The 25000-nt window shown below is 43.1% G+C and overlaps 1 protein-coding gene and 1 long non-coding RNA gene across 4 annotated transcripts in view; one reads left to right on the forward strand and one right to left on the reverse strand.

Moving 5' to 3' along the window:
- magi2a (membrane associated guanylate kinase, WW and PDZ domain containing 2a) overlaps nucleotides 1–25000 on the forward strand; it is a 116144-nt gene that overhangs the window by 75857 nt on the left and 15287 nt on the right. For all 3 annotated transcript variants that reach the window (XM_083527927.1, XM_083527929.1, XM_083527928.1), the window contains exons 7-11: nucleotides 4380–4437; nucleotides 8909–9018; nucleotides 11106–11288; nucleotides 12706–13254; nucleotides 24842–24873. In XM_083527927.1, coding sequence (XP_083384053.1) covers nucleotides 4380–4437; nucleotides 8909–9018; nucleotides 11106–11288; nucleotides 12706–13254; nucleotides 24842–24873 — 932 coding nt within the window. The remainder of the gene's footprint in view (nucleotides 1–4379; nucleotides 4438–8908; nucleotides 9019–11105; nucleotides 11289–12705; nucleotides 13255–24841; nucleotides 24874–25000) is intronic.
- The window catches only part of LOC310718933, an 87482-nt gene that overhangs the window by 19715 nt on the left and 42767 nt on the right, over nucleotides 1–25000 (reverse strand). The window lies entirely within an intron of this gene.

The following is a 25000-nucleotide window of genomic DNA, read 5'->3' on the forward strand; positions in this document are numbered from 1 at the left end:
AAGGCATTTGAGGAGCTGTAGGAGAAGTTGGACACTAAGGAAGGAGAAAAGGATTTGTAGCGATTGGCCAGGCAGAGGAACCGAGCTGGGAAGGATGTGCTGCAAGTTAGAGCAATAAAGAATGGAGATGGAAATGTGTTGACTAGTGAGTAGAGTGTGTTGAGAAGATGGAGAGAGTACTTTGTGCAGCTGATGAATGAGGAAAATGATAGAGAGAGAAGGTTGGATGGTGTGCAGACCTGCAGTAACTACAGGGGAATTAAGTTGATCAGTCACACCATGAAGTTATGGGAAAGAGTAGTGGAAGCCAGGCTGAGAGAAGAGGTGACCATCTGTGAGCAACAGTATGGTTTCATGCTGAGGAAGAGCACCACAGATGCCTTATTTGCTTTGAGAATGTTGATGGAGAAGTATAGAGACGGACAGAAGGAATTGCATTGCGTATTTGTGGATTTAGAGAAAACGTATGACAGGGTGGAGAGAGGAGTTGTGGTATTGTATGAGGAAGTCTGGTGTGTCAGAGAAGTATGTGAGGGTTGTGCAGGACATGTATGAGGACAGTGTGACAGCAGTGACGTGTGCAGTAGGAACGACAGACTGGTTTAAGGTGGAGATTGGACTGCATCAAGGATTGGCTCTTAGCCCTTTCCTGTTTGCAGTGGTGATGGACAGGGTGGAGGACGAGGTCAGACAGGAGTGGACTATGATGTTTTTGGATGATATTGTGATTTGTGGTTTCGAGAGTAGAGAGCAGGTGGAGAAGAGCCTGGAGAGGTGGAGGTACATGCTGGAGAGAAGGTGAATGAAAGTCAGTAGGAGTAAGACAGAGTACATGTGTGTGAATGAGAGGGAGGGCAGTGGAGGGGTGCAGTTGCAGGGAGAAGAGGTGGAGAAGGTGAAGGAGTTCAGGTACCTGGGGTCAACAGTGTAAAGTAATGGAGAGTGTGTTAGAGAAGTGAATAAAAGAGTGCAGGCAGGGTGGAGAAGAGTGATAGCAGGAGTGATTTGTGATAGAAGAGTATCTGTGAGAGTGAAAGGGAAAGTTTATAGTACATTTTCCTTTCACTTATACTCTACACTCTACACGTATATACACACACACACACACACACACACACACTCATACTAACTCAAACTCCACACTTATACACACACACACACACACACACACACACACAAAACATGCAACATACACTACATTTACACACACACCACACACTCATACACACTTAAACTCCACACTTATACACACACACACACACACACACACACACACACACACACACACACACACACACACACACACACAAAACATGCAACATACACTACATTTACACACACACACACACACACACACACACACACACACACACACACACACACACTTTACACTTATGCACAAACACACACACACACACACACAAACACACACACACACACACACACACTCTAAACTTGTGCACACTCTCTCTCACACACACACACACACACACACACACACACACACACACACACACACACACACACACACACACATTACATAAAACATATGCACTCAACATCAACACACAATCAACACAAACACTTAACACAACTCTTTACAGGATTTGTGGTTCCTCTGCAAACTTTCACCACATGGTTGTTGTACAGGACGTCTTGGGTGCAGTGGAATGAAATTTTGCCTTTACTGAAACTACTAGACCCAAATGTGTTCCAGCACGACAATGTTCCTGTGCACAAATCCAGCTCTATAAAGATCTGCTTTCTATGGGTTGGAGTGGAAAATCTCCTACTATACAGCTATTGATCATGATGAATGTAAATGCTGACTGCACCCCAGGAACCTCCTCACCTCACCTACATCAGTACCTGACTTTACTAACACCCATGTATCTGACCAAGCAGAAATCTCCACAAAATCTAGTGGAACATCTTTCAAGAAGAGTGGAGCTCTCTTACAACAGAAGGAGACTCAATGTGGTATGAGATGTTTAAAAAAGGACATACAAATCTTGTGGTCAGGTGTCCTCAAACTTTTCAACCATATAGTGTATCTTCTAGGAAGAGTTTATAGCAGATTATAAGGGTTATATGACACCTGTGCTTGTTCATAGCTGTCAGTAGCTAGCAAATTATTAGCAGATTGTTAGCAAATTATTAGCAGATCAGCAGATTGTTAGCAGATTGTTAGCAGAATTTTAGCAGATTGTTAGCAGAATTTTAGCAGATTGTTAGCAGATTATTAGCAGATTGTTAGCAGAATTTGAGCAGATTATTAGCAGATTGTTAGCAGATCAGCAGATTATTAGCAGATTGTTAGCAGATTGTTAGCAGATTATTAGCAGATTGTTAGCAGAATTTGAGCAGATTATTAGCAGATTGTTAGCAGATCAGCAGATTATTAGCAGATTGTTAGCAGATTGTTAGCAGATTATTAGCCGATTGTTAGCAGATCAGCAGATTATTAGCAGATTGTTAGCAGATCAGCAGATTGTTAGCAGATTGTTAGCAGATTATTAGCAGATTGTTAGCAGATTGTTAGCAGATTATTAGCCGATTGTTAGCAGATCAGCAAATTATTAGCAGATTGTTAGCAGATCAGCAGATTGTTAGCAGATTGTTAGCAGATTATTAGCAGATTGTTAGCAGATTATTAGCAGATTGTTAGCAGATTGTTAGCAGATTATTAGCAGATCAGCAGATTGTTAGCAGATTGTCAGCAGGATTTCCTCGTTCTGTATTGTGTTTATTATATAATATATCTGGTGCTAGTTAGTGATTTATGCTAAGGGAAATATGGGAAACACCTCCTCTTCTCATTGTCTCCTCAACTGCTCATTTCCTTGTCATCTCCTTTTTTACTTGTCTTCTTGTCTCCCCGTAATTTTTTCTAGTCATCTCCTCTTACCATCTCCTCTTTTCCTCCTCTTTTTTCCTCCTCTTCTCCCATTTCCCTGTCTCCTTAACTCCTCGTCTTCATCTCCCTTTCTCTTCATATCCGCAACTCCTCTTCTCCTATTCTCTTTTCTTCATATCCTCCACTTCTCGTCTTCATCTCTTCTCTTCAAATCCTCAAATCCTCGACTTCATCTATTCTTCTCTTCATATCCTCAACTCTTTATCTTCATCTCTTCTCTTCAAATCCTCAACTCCTCATCTTCATCTTTTCTTCTCTTCATAACAACAACTCCTCTTCTCCTATTCTCTTCTCCTATTCTCTTCTCCTCATCTCCTGGACTTTTGTTTGTACACTGAAAGGTTTCTGAACGCGTGTGAAATGAGGAATTTATTCAGATGAGCTGCTGATAATTGGCTAGAAGTTTCTTCATCCTGGATTTTCTGGGTTTATTCAAAATGTTAACATGTGCTCCTTTCCTCTCTTCACACTAATGAGTAATAGAGTGTGTGTGTGTGTGTGTGTGTGTGTGTGTGTGTGTGTGTGTGTGTGTGTGTGTGTGTGTGTGTATGAGAGCGGAAATCAGGCACCGTGAAAGAGCCCTCAGTTTAGCCGAGAGGTTTCTGTCCGGGGTTGCTATGGTGACGGTTTCCGGGGCCACCGGAACACAAAGCGTATGTGTGTGTGTGTGTGTGTGTGTGTGTGTGTGTGTGTGTGTGTGTGTGTGTGTGTGTGTGTGTGTGTGTACAGTACACACACACACACACACACACACACACACACACACACACACACACACACACAAATATAATAAAATGCTGAAAAAGCAGCTGAATCACTCAGCAAACTCATCCATTGAGCTGCTGATGTAGTGGGTGTGGTCTAAAATTGATTGAACCTGTTTGATTGACAGCCCTCTCAGCCCTGGCTCCACCCACAATGTCAGTAAATCAGGATCTGTGTAACATTCAGTAGCTTTCTTTCTTTCCTTCTTTCTTTTCTTTCTTTCTTTCTTTTTTTTTCTTTCTTTCTTTTCTTCTCTTCAGTTCTCTCTGGGTTTTCTTCATTTTTTGTCAAGGATCTCTTCAGGTACTTTCTGTGCTCTCCCAAGGTTTTTTCAGGGTCTCTCTGTGCTCTCTTTAGGTTCTCTTGGGTTTCTCTTTGGTTTCTCCAGGTTTTCTATAGGTTCTTTTAAGTTTTCTCTGGATTCTCTCTGGGATTTCATCAGTTCTCACCAGGTTTTCTCCAGGTTCTTTATAGATTTTCTCCCAGTTTCCTTCAGTTTGCTGGTTCTCTACAAATTCTCTCTGTATTCTTTTCAGTTTTCTCCAGGTTTCCTCAGGTTCTTAGGTTTTACTAGGTTCTTTCCCAGTTCTTTCCAGGTTTTCTCCCGTTTGATGGCTCTCTCTAGATTTTTTCCAGGTTCCTTGCTGGTTGTCTGCTGGTTCTTCAGTCTGATTGTTGTTTGCTGTGTGTTTTTCAGAGCTCCCGTATGGCTGGGAGAAAATCGATGATCCGGTTTACGGCAGTTACTACGTGGAGTAAGTTTTTGTTTTCTCTCTCTAAAATACTTCAGCATACTGCTGACTGAAACCAGGAAATAAATGAGATGATTAGAACTACTGAAGTTCCACTGATGTTCTGGACTGGATAATTTTTGCAGATGTTTACTTATAAAAGAGACGTTTACCTGAACAGCTGAAAGGCTAATATGGAGGTGTGGGTAAGTGTTGGTGTGTTTTTGGCCTGGTGCTGGTTAATGATGGTGTTTGAGGGTAAGTGTTGGTGTTTATCGAGGCTGGTGTTGGTTAATGATGGTGTTTGGAGGTAATTGTTGGTGTCTATCGAGGCTGGTGTTGGGTAATGATAGTGTTTGGAGTTAAGTGTTGGGGTCTATCGAGGTTGGTGTTGGTTAATGATGGTGTGTGGAGAAATGTAATATTTGTTAAAGGTATTTATTGTGAATATTGTTATGTACTAATAAAGGTGTTTAGAACAAGGTTTTGTAATGGTTTTCCCGTTGGTGTTTGGAGGTGAATGTTTGTTTAAAGGTGAATAGTGGTGTTTGAAGGTAAATAGTGGTGTTTGAAGGTGAATGAAGGTGAATGCTGGTGTTTCATGGTGAATAGTGGTGTTTGAAGGTAAATAGTGGTGTTTGAAGGTGAATGAAGGTGAATGCTGGTGTTTCATGGTGAATAGTGGTGTTTGAAGGTAAATAGTGGTGAATGAAGGTGAATGCTGGTGTTTCATGGTGAATAGTGGTGTTTGAAGGTAAATAGTGGTGTTTAAAGGTGAATGAAGGTGAATGCTGGTGTTTCATGGTGAATAGTGGTGTTTGAAGGTAAATAGTGGTGTTTAAAGGTGAATGAAGGTGAATGCTGGTGTTTCATGGTGAATAGTGGTGTTTGAAGGTGAATGTTGGCATCTGATCGTGAATGTTGATGTTTAAAGGTAAATGTTCTTTTTTAAGGTGATTGTTGGTGTTTGAAGGTGAATTCTGGTGTTTGATGGTGAACGTTGTTGTTTGAAGGTAAATGCTGGTGTTTTTAGAGCGTATGAGGCTTAGTAAACACCATTAGTGTGTTTTTTTGAGCTGTCTTCTTCCTGTGCTGAGATGATGTGTGGGAGTCTGAGAGAACTCCATCTGCTCTGAAATCCTGTAATATACTGTACATTTCTGTCCTGCAGCCAGAACACGAGAGACGTCTAATCTGCACGAATCTGTTTATTAGGTAACATCCATTATATATGTAATAATCTTCCTCACGTCTAACTTCAGTCAGATCTCCAGTCTGCTCCCAGACGGAGAACAGCTCTGGCTCCTGCCAACTTCTTCTCTCCTACATTTTCATTCGGGTGTCTGGTAGAGCATCAGCGCTCATGTCTCAGGGAGCAACTCGGAGACAAGTTTGATCTGCAGCATTTAAATTTTAGGGTTTAGTGAGGAGTGTTGGTGTTTGATGGTGAGTCCTGATCTTCATTACAGTGTTTTGTTGGGAGTAAAGTATTTGTTATTATTTTGTTCAATAGGAAACTGTTAGTGTTTATTACTTAAGGTGTTTGGTGGGGCAGATGTTTATGTATAAAAGGTGTTTGGTATTGGCAGTTGATGTTTGGTGGTGATTGATGATGGTGTTTGTAGACTGTTGTTAGTTTAGTAGCCGATGTAATTATTAGTTGATGATGTTTGTTGGTGGCTGTTTTTGGTGTTTGGTGATGATTGTGTTGTCATTTAATAGTTTTTTTGTGATAAATATGGTGTTGGTTAATGATGGTGTTTGGAGCTGTGTCAGTGTTATTATAGTGTTTGGAGGTAAGCATTAGTTATTGTTGGTGTTTGGAGGTAAGTATTTGTGTCTACTGAGGCTGGTGTTTGTTAGTTATTATGTTTGGAGGTAAGATTTGTTGTCTATTTGGGCTGGTGTTTTATAATATTGGTGTTTTTGAGGTAAGTGTTGGTGTCTACTGAGGCTGGTGTTTGTTAATGATGGTTTTTGGAGGTAAGTGTTGGTGCCTTGGTTATGGTGTTTGTTAATTATTGTGTTTGAAGAAAGTGTTAATGTTTATTAAGGCTGGTGTTTGGAGATATGTGTTGGTGCCTTGATGATGGTGTATGTAAAAAAAATTTTTTGTAGGAAAGTGTTGATGTTTATTAAGGCTGGTGTTTGTTAGTGATTGTATTTGGAGGTAAGTGTTGATATAAATCGGGGCTGGTGTTTGGAGGTAGGTGTTGGTTGGTGTGAGTTCCTTCTTGTTTTTACTGATGCTTGCTGGTGTTATAACCCACACTGCTCAGTGTTGAATGCTGGTGTTTGACAGCGCTAGTGTTAAGGGGCTGTTCCTGTACGCTAATTGTTTTGTTCTGTGTGAATCGTAGTGTGTGTTATTGAGAATATTTGTTGTTTGGTAAACAGGAAGTGAACAGGAGCACTCTGATCTTGCTCAGGGTTCGGTTCTGATCTTTTTCCTTTTCAAATCAATCAAATCAAAATCAAATCAAATTTTATTCATAACATATAAGGTATAAGAAAAACTATTAAAATAAAATAAAATAAATAAATAAAATAAAGTAAAAGAATATAAGGTATAAAGATATATAGATATATAGATATATAGATATATAAAAGGATAATGTATGAGCAAATATACATATAAACAGTAACAATGTGTAGTGAAAAATGTAAACAAAATAAAAATGTAAACAATATGTAAACAATAGGCAGTTTGTGGTGGGTTGTCCATAAAGTGTCCGTGTGCGGTATGGTGTGGTGTAAAGGTCCGTAAAGTGTCCATGTGCAATATGGTGCAATATGGTCCATGTGGTATAAATAAAATAAAAAGCGCACTGTGCTGTGCAAGTCCAGAGTTTAACGTGTCGTGGTGCGAACGGTGAGATATGTTTTAAAGTGACGTGGTGCGAAGGTGAATATATGTACAGAGAAGTGTGATGATGATGGTGGAGAGAGTGGGCCAGTTCTAGATCCTGGGTGTTTTCTGGCTTTTCCAGAGTCGATCGTCTTTGCTTTAATCGAATGCCTCGTCTTGTCCGTGTCCGAGTCCCATAACCTGCATGAATCCATCATAAGGTCATCAGATGAGTTTTCATTAGTTGAACGGCGCATTAGGCCAGGATTTGTGCTGCGACGTCTCTAATCTGAGATCATTCATCAGATTTATGAGATGATACGAGTCGATTAATTGGTGATTATGCAGAGGTCAGTGTGTGATCGAGCCAAATCCCTTTTCACTAATCGCTCCTGTGTTTATTCTATTCAGCAGAAAGAGAGACAGAGAGAGAGAGAGAGAGAGAGAGAGAGAGAGAGAGAGAGAGAGAGACAGAGAGAGAGAGAGAATGAGAGCGAGACAGAGAGAGAAAGAAAGACAGAGAGACAGACAGAGAGAGAGACAGAGAGAGAGAGAGACAGAAAGAGAGAGACAGAAAGAGAGACAGAGAAAGAGAGAGAGAAAGAGAGACAGAAAGAGAGAGAGACACAGAGAGAGAAAGAGAGAGAGAGAGAGAGAGAGAGAGAGAGAGAGACAGAAAGAGAGAGAGATGGGAAGATATCTTATATCTATATAACACTTACCTCCAGTGACCCTTAGCTCATACTAAAATGTAGAGATGAGCAAAGAACCCAGTCTCTTTCTCTCAGCTGATCCAGAGCTTCAGTCCTGATGTTTCACTAATATCTCCTGACCCTCATCACACTAATACTCTGAATCACATCACCAACAAAATCACATTCAACCAAATTACAGAACTCCAACAAACCTGCACAGTAAACTGTGATGTAGTTTTTCCCTGAAGAGAGAAAACAGAGCAGATGATCTGTACACGCTTTCAGATCAAATCTGAGAGTCATGTTGAGCAGCTCCAGACTCCAGACGGGGAGACGCTGAAAAACATGATCTGAACCAGATCCAGACAGAACTGCACAATTTACCTTCCTGAAGAGAAAACACTCGAACTGCGCTGATCTCAAGTCTCGAATACATGCAGATCAACTCATCATTTTACATTACAGTCAAATATCACTTTATTCTTCTTCTTTACTGTATTTTACTTGCTGTTCTCTGTTTAAACTGTATTTTATTCCTGTTTTAAACACTGGATTTCACCATTTTTTTTTATTTCATCCTCAACTAAACGCATCTTACTTTCTCTATTTCTTTGTAAACATTTTATTTTTATTTTTATTTTTATTTTTTTATATTTATATGAAGCCCAGCTGCAATGGCTTTGGCAATACCAGTGTACATTTCTTTTCCTGCCAGTGAAACACACATACACTGGAAAGTGAGAGAGATGTTTTTACTGCCTGAAGCTTTTCATCTGAGTTTCATCTCCACAAATACATATTACCTGACTGCATTTACACACCAGGACACATAAATACTCACTCTGTCTCTTTGTCCTCCTTTCTGTCCTCTCTCTCTCTCTCTCTCTCTCTCTCTCTCTCTCTCTCTCTCTCTCTCTCTCTCTCTCTCTCTCTCTCTCTCTCTCTCTTTCAGTCATATAAACAGGAGGACTCAGTTTGAGAACCCGGTTTTGGAAGCCAAAAGGAGACTGCAGATGCAAAGTCAAGGCCTTTCCTCACTTCCACTACCTGCTCTATACAGAGGTACACACACACACACACACACACACACACACACACACACACACACACACACACACACGGTTAAACTACTCTACATTACACACACACACACACACACACACACACACACACACACACACACACACACACACGGTTAAACTACTCTACATTACACACACACACACACACACACACACACACACACACACACACACACACACACACACACACACACGGTTAAACTACTCTACATTACACACACACACACACACACACACACACACACACACACACACACACACACACACGGTTAAACTACTCTACATTACACACACACACACACACACACACACACGGTTAAACTACTCTACATTACACACACACACACACACACACACACACACACACACACAGACAGACGCATACACACACGGTTACACTACTCTACATCACACACACACACACACACACACACACACACACACACATGGTTACACTACTCTACATTACACACACACACACACACACACACACACACACGGTTACACTACTCTACATTACACACACACACACACACACACACACACACACAGACACACACACACACACACACACACACACACACACGGTTAAACTACTCTACATTACACACACACACACACACACACACACACACACACAGACAGACGCATACACACACGGTTACACTACTCTACATCACACACACACACACACACACACACATGGTTACACTACTCTACATTACACACACACACACACACACACACACACACACACACAGACAGACACATACACACACGGTTACACTACTCTACATTACACACACACACACACACACACACACACACACACACACACACACGTGGGGACGTGTGGACATGAGGACATGTGGACGGTGGTATTTGTGTGGTGAATGTGTGTATTTCCTCACACGTCCTGGATGTTCTGAACGTGTTGTCTCGGTGTGAAACAGTGGACGAGGGCATGTCGTTCTCCACGCTGCCCCGGGCGAGGCTGGCGTACGCAGGCCCGGCTCCTGAGCGCTCACACAGCCTCACCCACTTACCCGAGGCCCCCTTGAGCCGGCCCCAAGAGCTCAGACCGCACGGTACGTCCTTGTTCCGACGCCCCCTGCTGCTCGGGACGAATACGCGGCTGCTGCAGGAGCCGAGAGGCTTCGCAGATCCCTCAGCTTCTTTCGGTTCCTCTCCCTGACCCGATCTGCTTCCCTCGTTCCTTTCAGGCCTGGGTTTGAGTCTTACTGCGAACATCCTGTCGTTTTTTGCACAAATGTGTGGAGCAGGTAGCGTAGTGGTTAAGGTTCAAATCCCAGCCACACCAAGAGCAAGGGCCCCTGAGAAAGGCCCCTGAGAACTGCTCAGTTGTATGAATGGGATATAAAGTTTAAGTAGCTCTGGATAGCAGCTTCTGCCATAAATATAAATGTAGATATAAATAAAGTGAAATAATTGGATGCCTGATGATGATATGACTGTATTATATTTCAAAATAAAGGCGGCTTATTATAATTAGTCATAATTCAAATTAATGAATGGAGCATCTTACAGGGGGTAAATGTGGAAATGGGACGTTCCTACGGATCTCACGGGCAGGTGTCCACAAACAACCGGAAATTGAGATTTGTGCAAAACATGACTCCCCTCCCCCTCGTTAGGATTCGCATGTGTACCGCTTTGTTTGTTTGTTTTTGTTTACTTATGGCTGGTTACAGTACCTGAATGAAAGCATGGACGTGGAGATCCGGGAAGAGACGTTGCATTGATAAAAGACCTGCTAATTACATTGGGTGAGGATGTGATGGAGCAGTGCGAGATCTCCGCTGATCAGCGTCATGCGGCCAGGCTTTTCTCCATCACGGCCTGGTGTTTGGTCTCATGAAGGAGAACGTTTTTGCCCCCTTAATGCTTCTTGTGTGGACTTTTCTTGCTTTAGTCATAAGTGTCTTTAGAGATGTGAGGTCCAGGAGAGAGACTCATGCTGGAGCAACGAGAAGAAAGAACCCTTACAGCTGAATGTTTGTGTGTGTGTGTGTGTGTGTGTGTGTGTGTGTGTATGTGTGTGTATAGAGAAGTCTTTCTTCACGCGAGACCCCACGCAGCTAAAGGGCAGTTTCCTCTCGACAACACTGCAGAAGAGCACCATGGGATTCGGCTTTACAATCATCGGCGGAGACGAGCCAGAGGAGTTCCTGCAGGTGAAGAGCGTGATTCCAGATGGTCCTGCTGCACAAGATGGCAAGATGGCTACAGGTAACGGCGAACTGCCCACACACACACACACACACACACACACACACACACACACACACACACGCTGATTTTCACACACAAATAGAGAAAAAAGAACTGAAGGTAGAACCTGGAGACGAGATAAAGTGAGATCATCTTGTATTTTAAATCGTATTTAACAGTTTAAAATGCACAAACTTACACTGAATGTAAAATCACAAAACACACACACACACACACACACACACACACACACACACAAAATTAAATTTCAGGTTAAGTGTGTTTAATTAGCATGACAAAAACTTTACATTGGGCTGCATACAAATATTGCAAAAAAATTTAAACTAAATGTTTACAAAGAAAAAAAGAGAAACACACACACACACACACACACACACACACACTCGTGTAGTTCATCGTCAGCTCTGGCTCAGAGTCCAGGTTGTTCCTGTGGCTCTCTGCATGTTTCTGTTTGTTTGCACCTGTGTGAGCTATTAAGAGCTCGCTAACTGCCTAATGAGGTGTTTAGGTGCATCATGGGAAAGCTGGCATGAGAGATACAAGGAAAGAGAGCGAGAGAGAGAGAGAGAGAGAGAGCGAGAGAGAGAGAGAGAGAGAGAGAGAGAGCAGCCAACCTGCAGTGCTGGCTTTCATCCCTTTCAGAGCTCTGAGATCCTGAAGATCAGTCCATTTCTATCATTTTTATTAAGTTTCTCATTATTTAAATAATTTTTTTGTCATTTTAATCATATTTGTCATCATTATTTTTATCATTTTTTATAAATAATTTTTTTTAAATAATTCTTTTAATTTGTATATTTTGTGTCATTCAGCTGGATTAATGAATTTTCTTTAACTGACTGGAATAGTTTTCTCAGCTGTTGCTTTAAGGCCGTCACCATAAATCACATTTGACCTGTTTAATTATAATTATTTATTAAATGAACACTTTAGAGAGAATATTCCTGATGCTTGTGATGCTCTTCCACGTGAGTGTCCATCAAAGATATCGAAAAAAGTCTGTGATGAATGTGATGAAACACTCAAACAGAAACTGAATCACTGAATCTAGGAGGTGTTTCATTGGGCGTGGCCTAATATGCTAATCAGAAACCTGATCGACATATAATCATACAAAAATATTAGTGTTAAATGTTCAACAAACCTGAAACAACACTAAATCAATCAGGTCAGCCGTAGTCAAACTGTCCTGGTGGGTGTGGCTTAATATGATAATGAGCAAATTGTTTGATTGATGACATTCGTGATGAGACTCCGCCTCCATTAAACTTAACGCAACAGCACTCCAATGGTAGGGTGTTTGTTTAATGCACAGTGTAAGACTAAAAGATACAGATGCCACACCTTTTTTCACTGGGATTGGCAGATTTAATGACCACGCCTCCTTCACTGATTGTCTTATTTATGTTTTTAGGCGATGTGATCGTTTACATAAACGAGGTGTGTGTTCTCGGAACGACTCACGCCGACGTGGTGAAGCTATTCCAGTCTGTGCCCATCGGGCAAAGCGTGACTCTGGCACTTTGCCGCGGATACCCTTTACCCTACGATGCGGAGGATTCGGGAAACACCATGATCTCGCCTTTGGGCCTTATAGGAGATCGCCCCCTGCTGCTTAACGGGCGCAACTGCACCACGTACGACACATATATGGAGTACTTGAGCCGCACCGCGCACTTCCTGGATGACGGCGTCTCGCTGGCTTCCTCGGGGACCGAGTTGATTGGCGTTAGCATCGTGAAGGGGCCAGATGGATTTGGTTTCACCGTCGCAGACAGTGACGGAGGTCAGAGGGTGAAGCAGGTTCTAGAGCCTCAGCGATGCCCAAGTCTGTGCGAAGGAGACCTGATCGTGGAGATCAACCAGCGGCCCGCCCTCACCCTGTCTCACACACGAGTGGTGGAGATGCTCAAGGAGTGTGCGGTTGGGGCCGAGGCCACCCTGCTAGTACAGAGAGAGAGAGGTAAGAGAGAAATGTTGAAATCAAGAAGGCTTGGCTTCCACTGTGTTGTTTTGTTTGTCAGAAGTGCTAGTGTAGTGTTTAAGGCTCTAGGAAGGTCAGGGGTTCAAGCCCCAGTATCGCCAAGCTGCTATGTTCATGGCTGGCTTTGAACCCAGCTTTCTAACATTGCTGGAAAATGTAAAGGAAGAATATCACTGTACAGTAAAGTCCATGTGACAAGTATAAAGCTTCTTTACCCTTTTATTTTGAAGGTCAGTTTGCTGTTTGTCTTTCGATCCCCATCCTGAGTACGCTGGAAGTGCGTTCGCGCTCGATGTGACGCAATAAATTCTCCAAGATTTAGGCGGACTTTCTGCTTGCTCCTGGTTGCCCCTAACAATTTGCTGAGTCATACACTCTGAAAGTCTCAGGTCGTGTTTTAGTCAAGGCCACTCTTTAGCATTCCTGAAACGTCACCGCTCTGTGATTAGCGCATTCACAAAGCCTGTAAAAATAGATCCTGACGCAGTCATTCTGATGGGGTATTAATATCCTCTGGCTTTATTTCCTCCGCGGGGGGGTTTTCCACTGCAAGGGGGACTCGCGTTATAATGAGATACGACGCAGTTACAAGCTGCTATCTGTCATTGAAAGAAGCTTCTGTGTCCGAAGTACAATGCACATTGTAGATAAAATTCATTTGTCAGTGACGTTTTCTGAATTACTTTAGCAGTCATTAAGGAAGTGCTTTAGAAGCTTAAATGGAAGCAGAGCTGTAATAAGTCTTGGTTAGTTCTATTATTTATGGATCGACTTGTTCTCAGTTCCGGTTTTAGCAGCTTTAATTCTTGATTATTGCAACTGTTTAGGATGCTAATCCCAAGGTTTTTTTTCACTTCTTCTCGTTAGTCCTGGTTCTAATTCTTGGTTATATCCATCAGTAAAGGCTTTATTTCTTTGTTGCTCTTGGTTGGGTGCCTCTTTATGGCTTTTCTACTTGATTAGTCCCAGTCCTGAGGGTCCCAAAGTGTTTTTAGATCCATGTGTTAGAGCGCCGTCTTATTTCATGGTTGGGTCCAATATTCAAGGTCTCATATATTGGGGTAGTGGGAGCTCATTGGTTAAGATTTTAGCCTTTTCATTGGAAGGTCATGAGTTCAAATCCCACCTATTAAGCTGCCACTGCCATTCTCATGAGCAAGACTCTTCCCCCCTAACTGCTCAGCTGTGTAAATGAGATAATTGCTCTGGTTTCAGGTGTCTGCTAAAAGAGGTCTATGTAAATGTTGATTACGTTCACTGTTCCCAGTTTCGACAGTTTTAGATCTCAGTAGGTTCCATTCCTTACAGGTTTAACTCTTATTTAGTTCAAGATTTTGAAGTTTGAATTTCTGGCAAGTCCCAGACATTTTGTACAGTGGCTGAGAAGTGGAAATGAACAACTAAGAAAAACAAATCAACCAATGCAAAAACATAAATTTTAGAAAAAGTAAAAGTAAAAAAACATTATTTTTATTTTCTTGTAATACTTGAGAACAAACCTATAGAAAGTCATTTTCCGGTTTCTTTGTGGATGCATGGAAAAGAAAATGAAAGCGAAAGAAAAAATTCAATTCAAAGCAATTCGTCACAGTAGTTTCTGATCAGAAGTGGGCGGAGCTTAAACAGTCTATATAGCAGCATTTTGCATGAAATCTTTCATGCCTTTTTTTTCCCATATTCACACAATCTGATATTAAGGAATACCATGTTTCATTTTTCACCATTCTAACATTATAGCCTTTAAAGTGAGGTCCTTTCTGGGGGACCTGTTTGATCTTCCAGCATCAGTATCCAGACCCTCGTTTTGGAACGTTCCCCTGGTTGCAACTTCCTGTGTCATAAATTAAAATGCATTTTTCTGATTTCGTTTCCATTCGATTTTCTTTTGCGGGCATTTACGAGAAACAGGACAATGACTTGTTTTTCTGGAGTTTGTTTCTGGATTATTAGAAGAAAATAAAAACAGCGGTCCTTTTTCATGTTTGTCGTGTCTTTCTACACTGAAAGCTGCAGGACCGGGGCGGGACACGGACTGCAAACTCATTAACAGAAGGAAAAATCTGAAAACAAGTTCACAAATCAGAAAACACAATGACATTTCAGTCAAAATGGAAAAGGAAGCTTTAGTTTGTGAATAAAATACTTACCTCTTATTGGACGCCACAATTTTCACTCAAGATATACAGGAAGTAGAACAAGCTGCGGCAGAAAGTCGGCAAGTGTGTGAAATTGTACAAATATTTTAAGTTTCTCTGTTGGAATAAACGGTTTTAAGTAACAGCAGAACTCCAGACATATAAAAGAAACAAACTTATGAGTATTGTTGGGCAGTAACTTTTGACAGTAACTCCGTTAGCGTATGGTTCGTTACCCGTTACTTTTATAAATGAATGAATTTGGGCTGAAGTGTAGACTACAGTCTGACCTGTTTACAGCAGCGTCGCATTGTAGGATTGGTGGATGAACCACTGTAAACAGGAAGAAGACGCACTGTGGGCGTGTCTCCGTTTATTCAGGTCTGTGTGGCAGTAATGGCGAGTCGAGGCGAGAGCGAGACGAGTTTCTCAAAGTGGAAATACGCTCATTATTTCACTTTAGTTGAGTATAAAGACAAAAAACTTTTAAGTCAAATGTAAGCTGTGTCTTTCTGGTTCGAAGCTCGTATCTACTGCGATAAACAGCAACTCCAATCTGTTGAAGCTCCTCCAGAAACTCCATGCCTGAGGAGCTAGAAGCTAGAAGCTATGCGCTAACCCGGTGTTCTGTTCTACATTGTTGATAGTTTTCATACTTCAGCTGTGAAAGGAACATTTTTATGTTGGTCTGTTTTTTATTTTATAACTCTTTTAGACCATGTCCACACTAATACATTCACCGAAAACGTAGCTTTTTAAAAACCTTGTGGGTCCAAAGTGAATACATTTGAAAACGCAGTGTTTAGCATCGGCTCAAAAATGAATATGACGCATCGCAACACTACGGAGACAGAAGGCGTGTCCTGAGAATCACATAGAATACAGATTAACATGGCAGAGGCAGAGCTGTAACTTCCTGCAGACAGAAGTCAGAAGGCACTTAAGTAAATTGATGATTTGCTGTCTGTCTGAACCAAATCAATAACTATTTGTACCATTTCGAATGTCAGAGCATCAGATTTTTACTCTTACATCGTATTGCGTTGACTCGCATTGCTTTGAACCTGCAGGTGTTTCTTACCGCTCGTTCCGTCCGGCTCCGCCCTCCACTCGCATGTACAACCGCCGGTACAGTATCGTATTGTTGACTGTGTATCGAGATGCGAATCGCATCGGTCTCAGTTATGAAGATGGTGGATGACATTGTACATTCATTTAGCAATTTTGTTATCATTAGTAGTTTTGTAAAAGCAAAGTCATCAGCAGGATACTATTCTTTAAAGTGGGCCAATATTTTGGCGTATTCCTTTTCGAAGCATCTCCCAGTCTATATTCTCACTCGCTTTCGCAACTTTGCAACTCGCTTGCAGGGACGTTTCCAGATGTTTCAGTGTGGATGAGCAACTTTTTGGGGAGTGATTGAAAACGAAAATTCGGTCGAGGAGCGTTTTTACACGAGGGGCTCTCTCTGCGAGGTGGTATAAAAACGTTTCGAGACTAGTTTTGTAACACGCCAACAGATGGCAGCACGAGGCTGCACGCACAGGAAGCACCGACTCTTTTAAGTCATTGTCGACACGCTTCAGAAAGAAGAATTCCAGGATAGTGTGTAGATAAATAAAGTATTTTCTTGTAAACAGAGCGAGTATTAAAACGTTTTGATACCATCTCGTAGATGTTCCAGTCAGGCTGTAGGGTTGTTACTCATGGCCGAGTCGACGCTCTGACAATTGGTCAGTCTCAGTCTTTCGAGCTGGAACACTTGGTTTAGTCCGGGCTTTAGATCTCTGACACTTTCAGTTTTTATTTATTTATATTTTGGGGAATATCTTCCCAGTCCCAGGCCTTGGATTTTTTTTCTCTTGTGTAAAGGCGCTGATTGCATAGGGATCAGCTGTAAGGCACATGGTCTCTGTTTAAGCCTCTCTGAGTGAGGAAGCTTTAGATAAGAAGGTAGCTGGATGTGAGAAATACGTCCTGATTTCATATTTTGTTCCAGAAGCAGAGTCTAATAATTATAGAAGCAGAGTTGATGATAATCTGAATTTCCGAAGCTGTTACAGGGAGTGCATGTTCTCCTGAACCACAAAAAAGCTCTTTGTTCAGTTTAATCCCCTGAGATTTGTTATAGTTTGTGAAGGAATCACAGCAGGAATGTCAGCGATTGGGCAACACCTACAGCGCACACAGGATACAGTCCTGTCATGTGCTGGAATGTTGGAATTTGATAAGCGACGGTGGTAATAAGTGAAAACACCGGAGAAAGAGAGGTGACGTCTGACATAAAATCGAGACAAAACACTCGGAAATATCATGGATATTTAATTATAGAGAACAGAAATGAGCGAACGCAGTGAAGTACATGGGATCTGCGCATTTGTAAGTATAATCAAGGAGGCGTGGCCTCTGCACTCATCAGTCCTAATTAAGGGGGTGTGGCTTATGAGTGTGCACCCTATCACTTTAATTAAAGGAGGTGTGGCCTCTGTGTGTGTTCTGTCACTTTAATGGATGGAGGTGTGGCCTCTGTGTGTGTTCTGTCACTTTAATTATAGGGGTGTGGCCTCTGTGTGTGTTCCATCATTTTAAATAAAGGAGGTGTGTCCTTTGTGTGTGTTTTGTCTCTTTAATTGAAGGAGGCGTGGCTTCTGATTGTGTCCTGTCACATTCCTTGAAAGGGGGTGGCCTCTGTGTGTGTTCTGTCACTTTAATTGAAGGAGGCATGGCTTATAAGTGTGTCTGTCACATTAATTGATAGGAGCATGGTCTTTGTGTGTTCTTTCACTTTAATTGAAGGGGGTGTGGCTTACAAGTGTGTTCTGTCACTATAATTAAAGGAGGCGGGGCTTCTGATTTTGTCCTGTCACTTTAATTGAAGGAGGCATGGCCTCTGTGCTTATTCGACTTCTTTTTGTGTGTGTGTGTGTGTGTGTGTGTGTGTGTGTGTGTGTGTGTGTGTGTGTGTGTGTGTGTGTGTGTGTGTGTGTGTGTGTGTGTGTGTGTGTGTGTGTTGTGAGACTGAAGTGTTAGCATAGCATCTGTCAGTGAGCTAAGCCTGGACATGCTAACATACTGTCCCATGCTAGTCGCGTGTGAACGTTCCGTCTGTTGGTGTGTGATGGTGTGATTAGCATATGAGCTGAGAGAAAGGTCAAAACACACACACACACACACACACACACACACACACACACACACACTGATTATGTCAGTCTGGAACTGAGAATGCCCAGCATACAGTTCCAGCTTCAGGTTCTAGCGTTATTTGTGAAGTGGAGGTTTTAGCTGCTTTCTGATGCACCCAAGTTCTGGTTTAATATTAGCACCAAGTATCTCAAGGTTTTTATCAGGTCCAGGTTCAAGCTATATGGTTGAGGTTTTATCAGATTCTGTTTGTAGACCTCAACCAGGTACATGTTCTACTGTAGATCTCTACCAGGTTCAGGTCCTCGCTCTAGTATCAGGTTCCAGGTTGCATCCTTATTTCTTAATCAAGTCCAGATCCTTGGTGTGGTTCTCTGGTCCAGGTTCTGCTTGGTGCCCAATGTTATGAGGTACTGAGTTATGAACCAAACTCTGGATTCCTTGTCCATCTCCTTTACTTCTAATGTTCTATTTTTTCATTTTCTCATCTTTCATTCATGCCTTTTTGGAATTTACAGTAGATCCCATTTTCCCTCATTTTTTTGCTCCCCCTGCCTGAGGTTCTGTAAATCCAACAGACTGTGGTGTTGAGATCTTCTGATTCTCCGTCAGCAGGTCTTTAATTGCTCACAGATGGAGTTTTGGTTTTACTGGCACTGGTGCAATGATCTGGATCCGAGTCAGCATTCTGAGGCCAGACTGTCTCTCCACCTCTCTCTCTCTCTCTCTCTCTCTCTCTCTCTCTCTCTCTCTCTCTCTCTCTCTCTCTCTCACTCAGAACCATACATTCTCTCACTGCAGGTTGAAATCAAGGCTTCCTTAATACAGCGCCATCTGGTGGCGGCTTCCAGATTGTCAGGAAATGACTAGAAATGCACGTATTCTTCAGAACATCAGACTGAGAAGATCAGTACACACAGTACATAAACTGTTTGTAGGTTCAGATTCTACATTTAGTATTTTATCTTCTTAAAGTTCATCTATCTGCCTCAGGTTCTAACTTTAGCTTTTTATCTCCTACACATTCAAGTTCTAGTTCTTTATCTTCTCCAGGATCCACATTTAGTCCTTTATCCCTTCTAGGTTCTTTATCCTCTCCAGGTTCAGGCTCTTTAGTTCTTTATCTCCTCTATGTTCTACCTTCAAGCTGTAGTTCTTTAAGCTTTGCTTCTCAATCTCCACCAGGTTCCTGCATTAATTCTTCATCTCCTCCAGGATCTAACTTGAGTTGCAACATTAGCAGTCCCAGACCAATCAGAATCAAGGATTGTGTGTATGTGTGTGTATGTGTATGTGTGTGTGTGTGTGTGTGTGTGTGTGTGTGTGTGTGTGTGTGTGTGTTTGTGTGTGTGGAGAAGTGTCGCACAGCTCCAGGTTGTTTTAAGAATACAGATCATTTTGTATCATCTCATCAGAGCGCTAATGATCTGTAGCAGCTGTGATCTTGGCGTTAGGAGAAATGACTCTCACTGCGATTTGTTCGTTTACAGAGTGTGTGAGTACGACCAACACGAGAATCACTCCTGCAGAACACCGCAGATCTCACTCACCACCATGTCTCACTCATCACCCCATCTCACTCACCACCCTGTCTCACTCATCACCCCATCTCACTCACCACCATGTCTCACTCATCACCCAATCTCACTCACCACCCTGTCTCATTAATCACCCCATCTCACTCACCACCATTTCTTACTCACCACCCCACCTCACTCACCACCCCGTCTTACTCACCACCCCACCTCACTCACCACCCCGTCTTACTCACCACCCCGCCTCACTCATCACCCCATCTCACTCACCACCCTGTCTCACTTATCACCCCATCTCACTCACCACCATGTCTCACTCATCACCCCATCTCACTCACCACCATGTCTCACTCATCACCCCATCTCACTCACCACCATGTCTCACTCATCACCCCATCTCACTCACCACCATTTCTCACTCAATACCCCGCCTCACTCACCACCCCATCTTACTCACCACCCCGCCTCACTCACCACCCCCTCTCACTCACCACCATGTCTCACTCATCACCCCATCTCACTCACCATCCCGCCTCACTCACCACCCCGTCTCACTCACCAACCCATCTCACTCACCACCATGTCTCACTCACCACCCTGTCTCACACACCACCCCGTCTTACTCACCACCCCTTCTCACTCACCACCGTCTTTCACTCACCATCTTGTCTCACTCACCACCCCGTCCCACTCACCACCCCTTCCCACTCACCACCTTATCTCACTTACCACCCCATCTCACTCACCACCCCATCTCACTCACCACCTTGTCTCACTCACCACCCTGTCTCACTCACCACCCTGTCTCACTCACCACCCCGTCTCACTCACCACCCCGTCTCACTCACCACCCTGTCTTACTCACCACCCTGTCTTACTCACCACATCGTGTCACTCACCACCCTCTTTCACTCACCATCTTGTCTCACTCACCACCCTGTCTCACACACCACCCGGTCTCACTCACCACCCCTTCTCACTCACCACCGTCTTTCACTCACTATCTTGTCTCACTCACCACCCCGTCCCACTCACCACCTCATCTCACTTACCACCCCGTCTCACTCACCACCCTGTCACACTCACCACCCTGTCTTACTCACCACCTCGTGTCACTCACCACCCTTTTTCACTCACCATCTTGTCTCACTCACCACCCCGTCTCACTCACCACGCCGTCTCACTCACAACCTCGTCTCACTCACCACCCTGTCCCACTCACCACCCTGTCTCACTCACCACGCCGTCTCACTCACCACCTTGTCTCACTCATGTCTCACTCACGACCACGTCTCACTGACCACCTCGTCTTACTCATGTCTCACTCACCACCCAGTCTCACTTACCACCTCGTCTGATTTACCAACCAGTCTCACTCTTCACTCCATCTCACCTATCAACCCGTCTCATTCATGTCTCACTCACCATCCTCGCTTACTCATGTCTCACTTACCACCCCATCTCACCTACCACCCTGTCTCACTCATGTCTCACTCACCTCCCTGTCTCCCTCACCACTCTGTCTTACTCCCCACCTCGTCTCACTCATGACTCACTCACCACCCGGTCTCACTCACCACCTCGTCTCACTCATGTCTCACTCACCACTCCGTCTCACTCATCACCCCGTCTCACTCATGTCTCAATCACCACCCAGTCTCACTCACCAACCTGTCCAACTCATGTCTCACTCACCATCCCATCTCACTTGCAACCCCGTTTCACTCATGTCTCACTCCCCACTCCATCTCAATCCCCACCTCGTCTTATTTATGTCTCACTCACCAGCCAGTCTCACTTACCACCTCGTCTCACTCACCACCCAGTCTCACTTCCCACCTCATCTCACTCATGTCTCACTCACCACCTCGTCTCACTTACCGCCAAGTCCCACTAATGTCTATATGTAAAAAGAGAGACAGAGTGAAGGAGACTGCAGGAGAACACGGAAGTAGTGGACTTTACATTAAGAAATTCTCTGGGCTCTGAGCGGTCTTTGAGACTGCATGGAGAAAACTACTTGGTGAACCCTGTGACTCAGAGAACAATTGTCTGGTAAATGAATCGAGGAACTTCAACTGTACTAATTATTTTATTTATTAGTTTGTTTGTTTTTTGTATATTTATTTATTTATTTTCAGTTTTTTTATTTCAAGCCGCTTTGTAATTGGCAGCGATATTTCTACAATTCTTGTGTGTGTGTGTGTGTGTGTGTGTGTGTGTGTGTGTGTGTGTGTGTGTGTGTGTGTGTGTGTGTGTGTGTAATTATACACTTCACTACACCAGCACTCATTATGTTCTGGCACATGAAACTCTGGAGAGCCAATCAGCTGCAGCCGGGTCACGTCTCTCAGCAGCTGGCTCAGCCAATCAGAGCAAAGAGTGTGTGTGCGTGCATGTGTGTGTGTGAGTGTGTGTGTGTGTGTGGGAGAGAGAGAGAGCGAGAGAGAGAGAGAGAGAGAGAGAGAGAGAGAGAGAGAGAGAGAGAGAGAGATGCAGTGACATCAAAGGGAGATAATGAAACATGCTGTGAAACTGGGAGAAGCTGCTGATTTGGCATTTAATGGACATCAGATGTCCTGATTTCACACACACACACACACACACACACACACACACACACACACACACACACACACACACACACACACACACACAGCGCTTCAATTAGCTCTGATACACACATGCGACAATCAAGATGTAATGGGGGGAGTGAGAAAGAACAGAGTGATGTAGATAGAATCTGAGAGATAGAGTGAGGGACAGATAACAGTAGATTAAAGGATAGATAGATTGATTGATTGATTGATTGATTGATTGATAGATAGATCGTTTGAATGTTGGTGTGTGTGGTGATGAATGTTGGTGTGTGTGGTGGTGAATATTAGTGTGTGTGATGGTGAATGTTTGTGTGTGATGGTGAATGATGGAGTGTATGATGGTGAATGTCAGTGTGTGTGATTGTGAATGTTGGTGTGAGTTGGATTGGTGAATGTTGGTGTGTGATGGTAAATGTTGGTGTGTGTGATGGTAAATGTTGGTGTGTGATGGTGAATGTTGGTGTGTGATGGTGAATGTTGGTGTGTGTGATGGTGAATGTTGGTGTGTGTGATGGTGAATGTTGGTGTGTGTGATGGTGAATGTTGGTGTGTGTGTGATGGTGAATGTTGGTGTGTGATGGTGAATGTTGGTTTGTGTGATGGTGAATGTTGGTGTGTGTGATGGTGAATGTTGGTGTGTGTGATGGTGAATGTTGGTGTGTGATGGTGAATGTTGGTGTGTGTGATGGTGAATGTTGGTGTGTGTGATGGTGAATGTTGGTGTGTGTGATGGTGAATGTTGGTGTGTGTGATGGTGAATGTTGGTGTGTGTGATGGTGAATGTTGGTGTGTGTGATGGTGAATGTAGGTGTGTGATGATGAATGTTGGTGTGTGTGATGGTGAATGTTGGTGTGTGTGATGGTGAATGTTGGTGTGTGATGGTGAATGTTGGTGTGTGTGATGGTGAATGTTGGTGTGTGTGATGGTGAATGTTGGTGTGTGTGATGGTGAATGTTGGTGTGTGATGGTGAATGTTGGTGTGTGATGGTGAATGATGGTGAATGTTGGTGTGTGATGGTGAATGTTGGTGTGTGATGGTGAATGTTGGTGTGTGTGATGGTGAATGTTGGTGTGTGATGGTGAATGTTGGTGTGTGTGATGGTGAATTGGTGTGTGTGATGGTGAATGTTGGTGTGTGTGATGGTGAATGTAGGTGTGTGATGATGAATGTTGGTGTGTGTGATGGTGAATGTTGGTGTGTGATGGTGAATGTCGGTGTGTGTGATGGTGAATGTCGGTGTGTGTGATGGTGAATGTTGGTGTGTGTGATGGTGAATGTTGGTGTGTGTGATGGTGAATGTTGGTGTGTGATGGTGAATGATGGTGAATGTTGGTGTGTGATGGTGAATGTTGGTGTGTGTGATGGTGAATGTTGGTGTGTGTGATGGTGAATGTTGGTGTGTGTGATGGTGAATGTAGGTGTGTGATGGTGAATGTTGGTGTGTGTGATGGTGAATGTTGGTGTGTGTGATGGTGAATGTTGGTGTGTGTGATGGTGAATGTTGGTGTGTGATGGTGAATGATGGTGAATGTTGGTGTGTGATGGTGAATGTTGGTGTGTGTGATGGTGAATGTTGGTGTGTGTGATGGTGAATGTAGGTGTGTGATGGTGAATGTTGGTGTGTGTGATGGTGAATGTTGGTGTGTGTGATGGTGAATGTTGGTGTGTGTGATGGTGAATGTTGGTGTGTGTGATGGTGAATGTTGGTGTGTGTGATGGTGAATGTAGGTGTGTGATGGTGAATGTTGGTGTGTGTGATGGTGAATGTTGGTGTGTGTGATGGTGAATGTTGGTGTGTGATGGTGAATGTTGGTGTGTGTGATGGTGAATGTTGGTGTGTGTGATGGTGAATGTTGGTGTGTGTGATGGTGAATGTTGGTGTGTGTGATGGTGAATGTTGGTGTGTGTGATGGTGAATGTTGGTGTGTGATGGTGAATGTTGGTGTGTGATGGTGAATGATGGTGAATGTTGGTGTGTAATGGTGAATGTTGGTGTGTGATGGTGAATGTTGGTGTTGGTATAGTCTGCACCTGATTCACATGGCAGTAATGCATAATTTGTGTTTTTGATGCATTACCCAAAACCTCCTCACAATATTCCACACAAAATCTTAGCAGGTAAACACTTTTTCTCTTTTGTATTATTGCAGGTCACTTTTTACCCTGGAAGAATCCCAGTCAGGTAAAAACGGATCATACCCGCCCTCTTTCAGCCCTGTCTTCCTCTCTCACGTCTCTCACAACATAATCTAATTATATTACTAACCACTAATCTCACCAGGAGCTGAACGCTGTCTGAATGCTTCATT

This window comes from Silurus aristotelis, assembly GCF_946808225.1.
Source record: "Silurus aristotelis genome assembly, chromosome: 24".
Lineage (NCBI taxonomy): Eukaryota > Metazoa > Chordata > Actinopteri > Siluriformes > Siluridae > Silurus > Silurus aristotelis.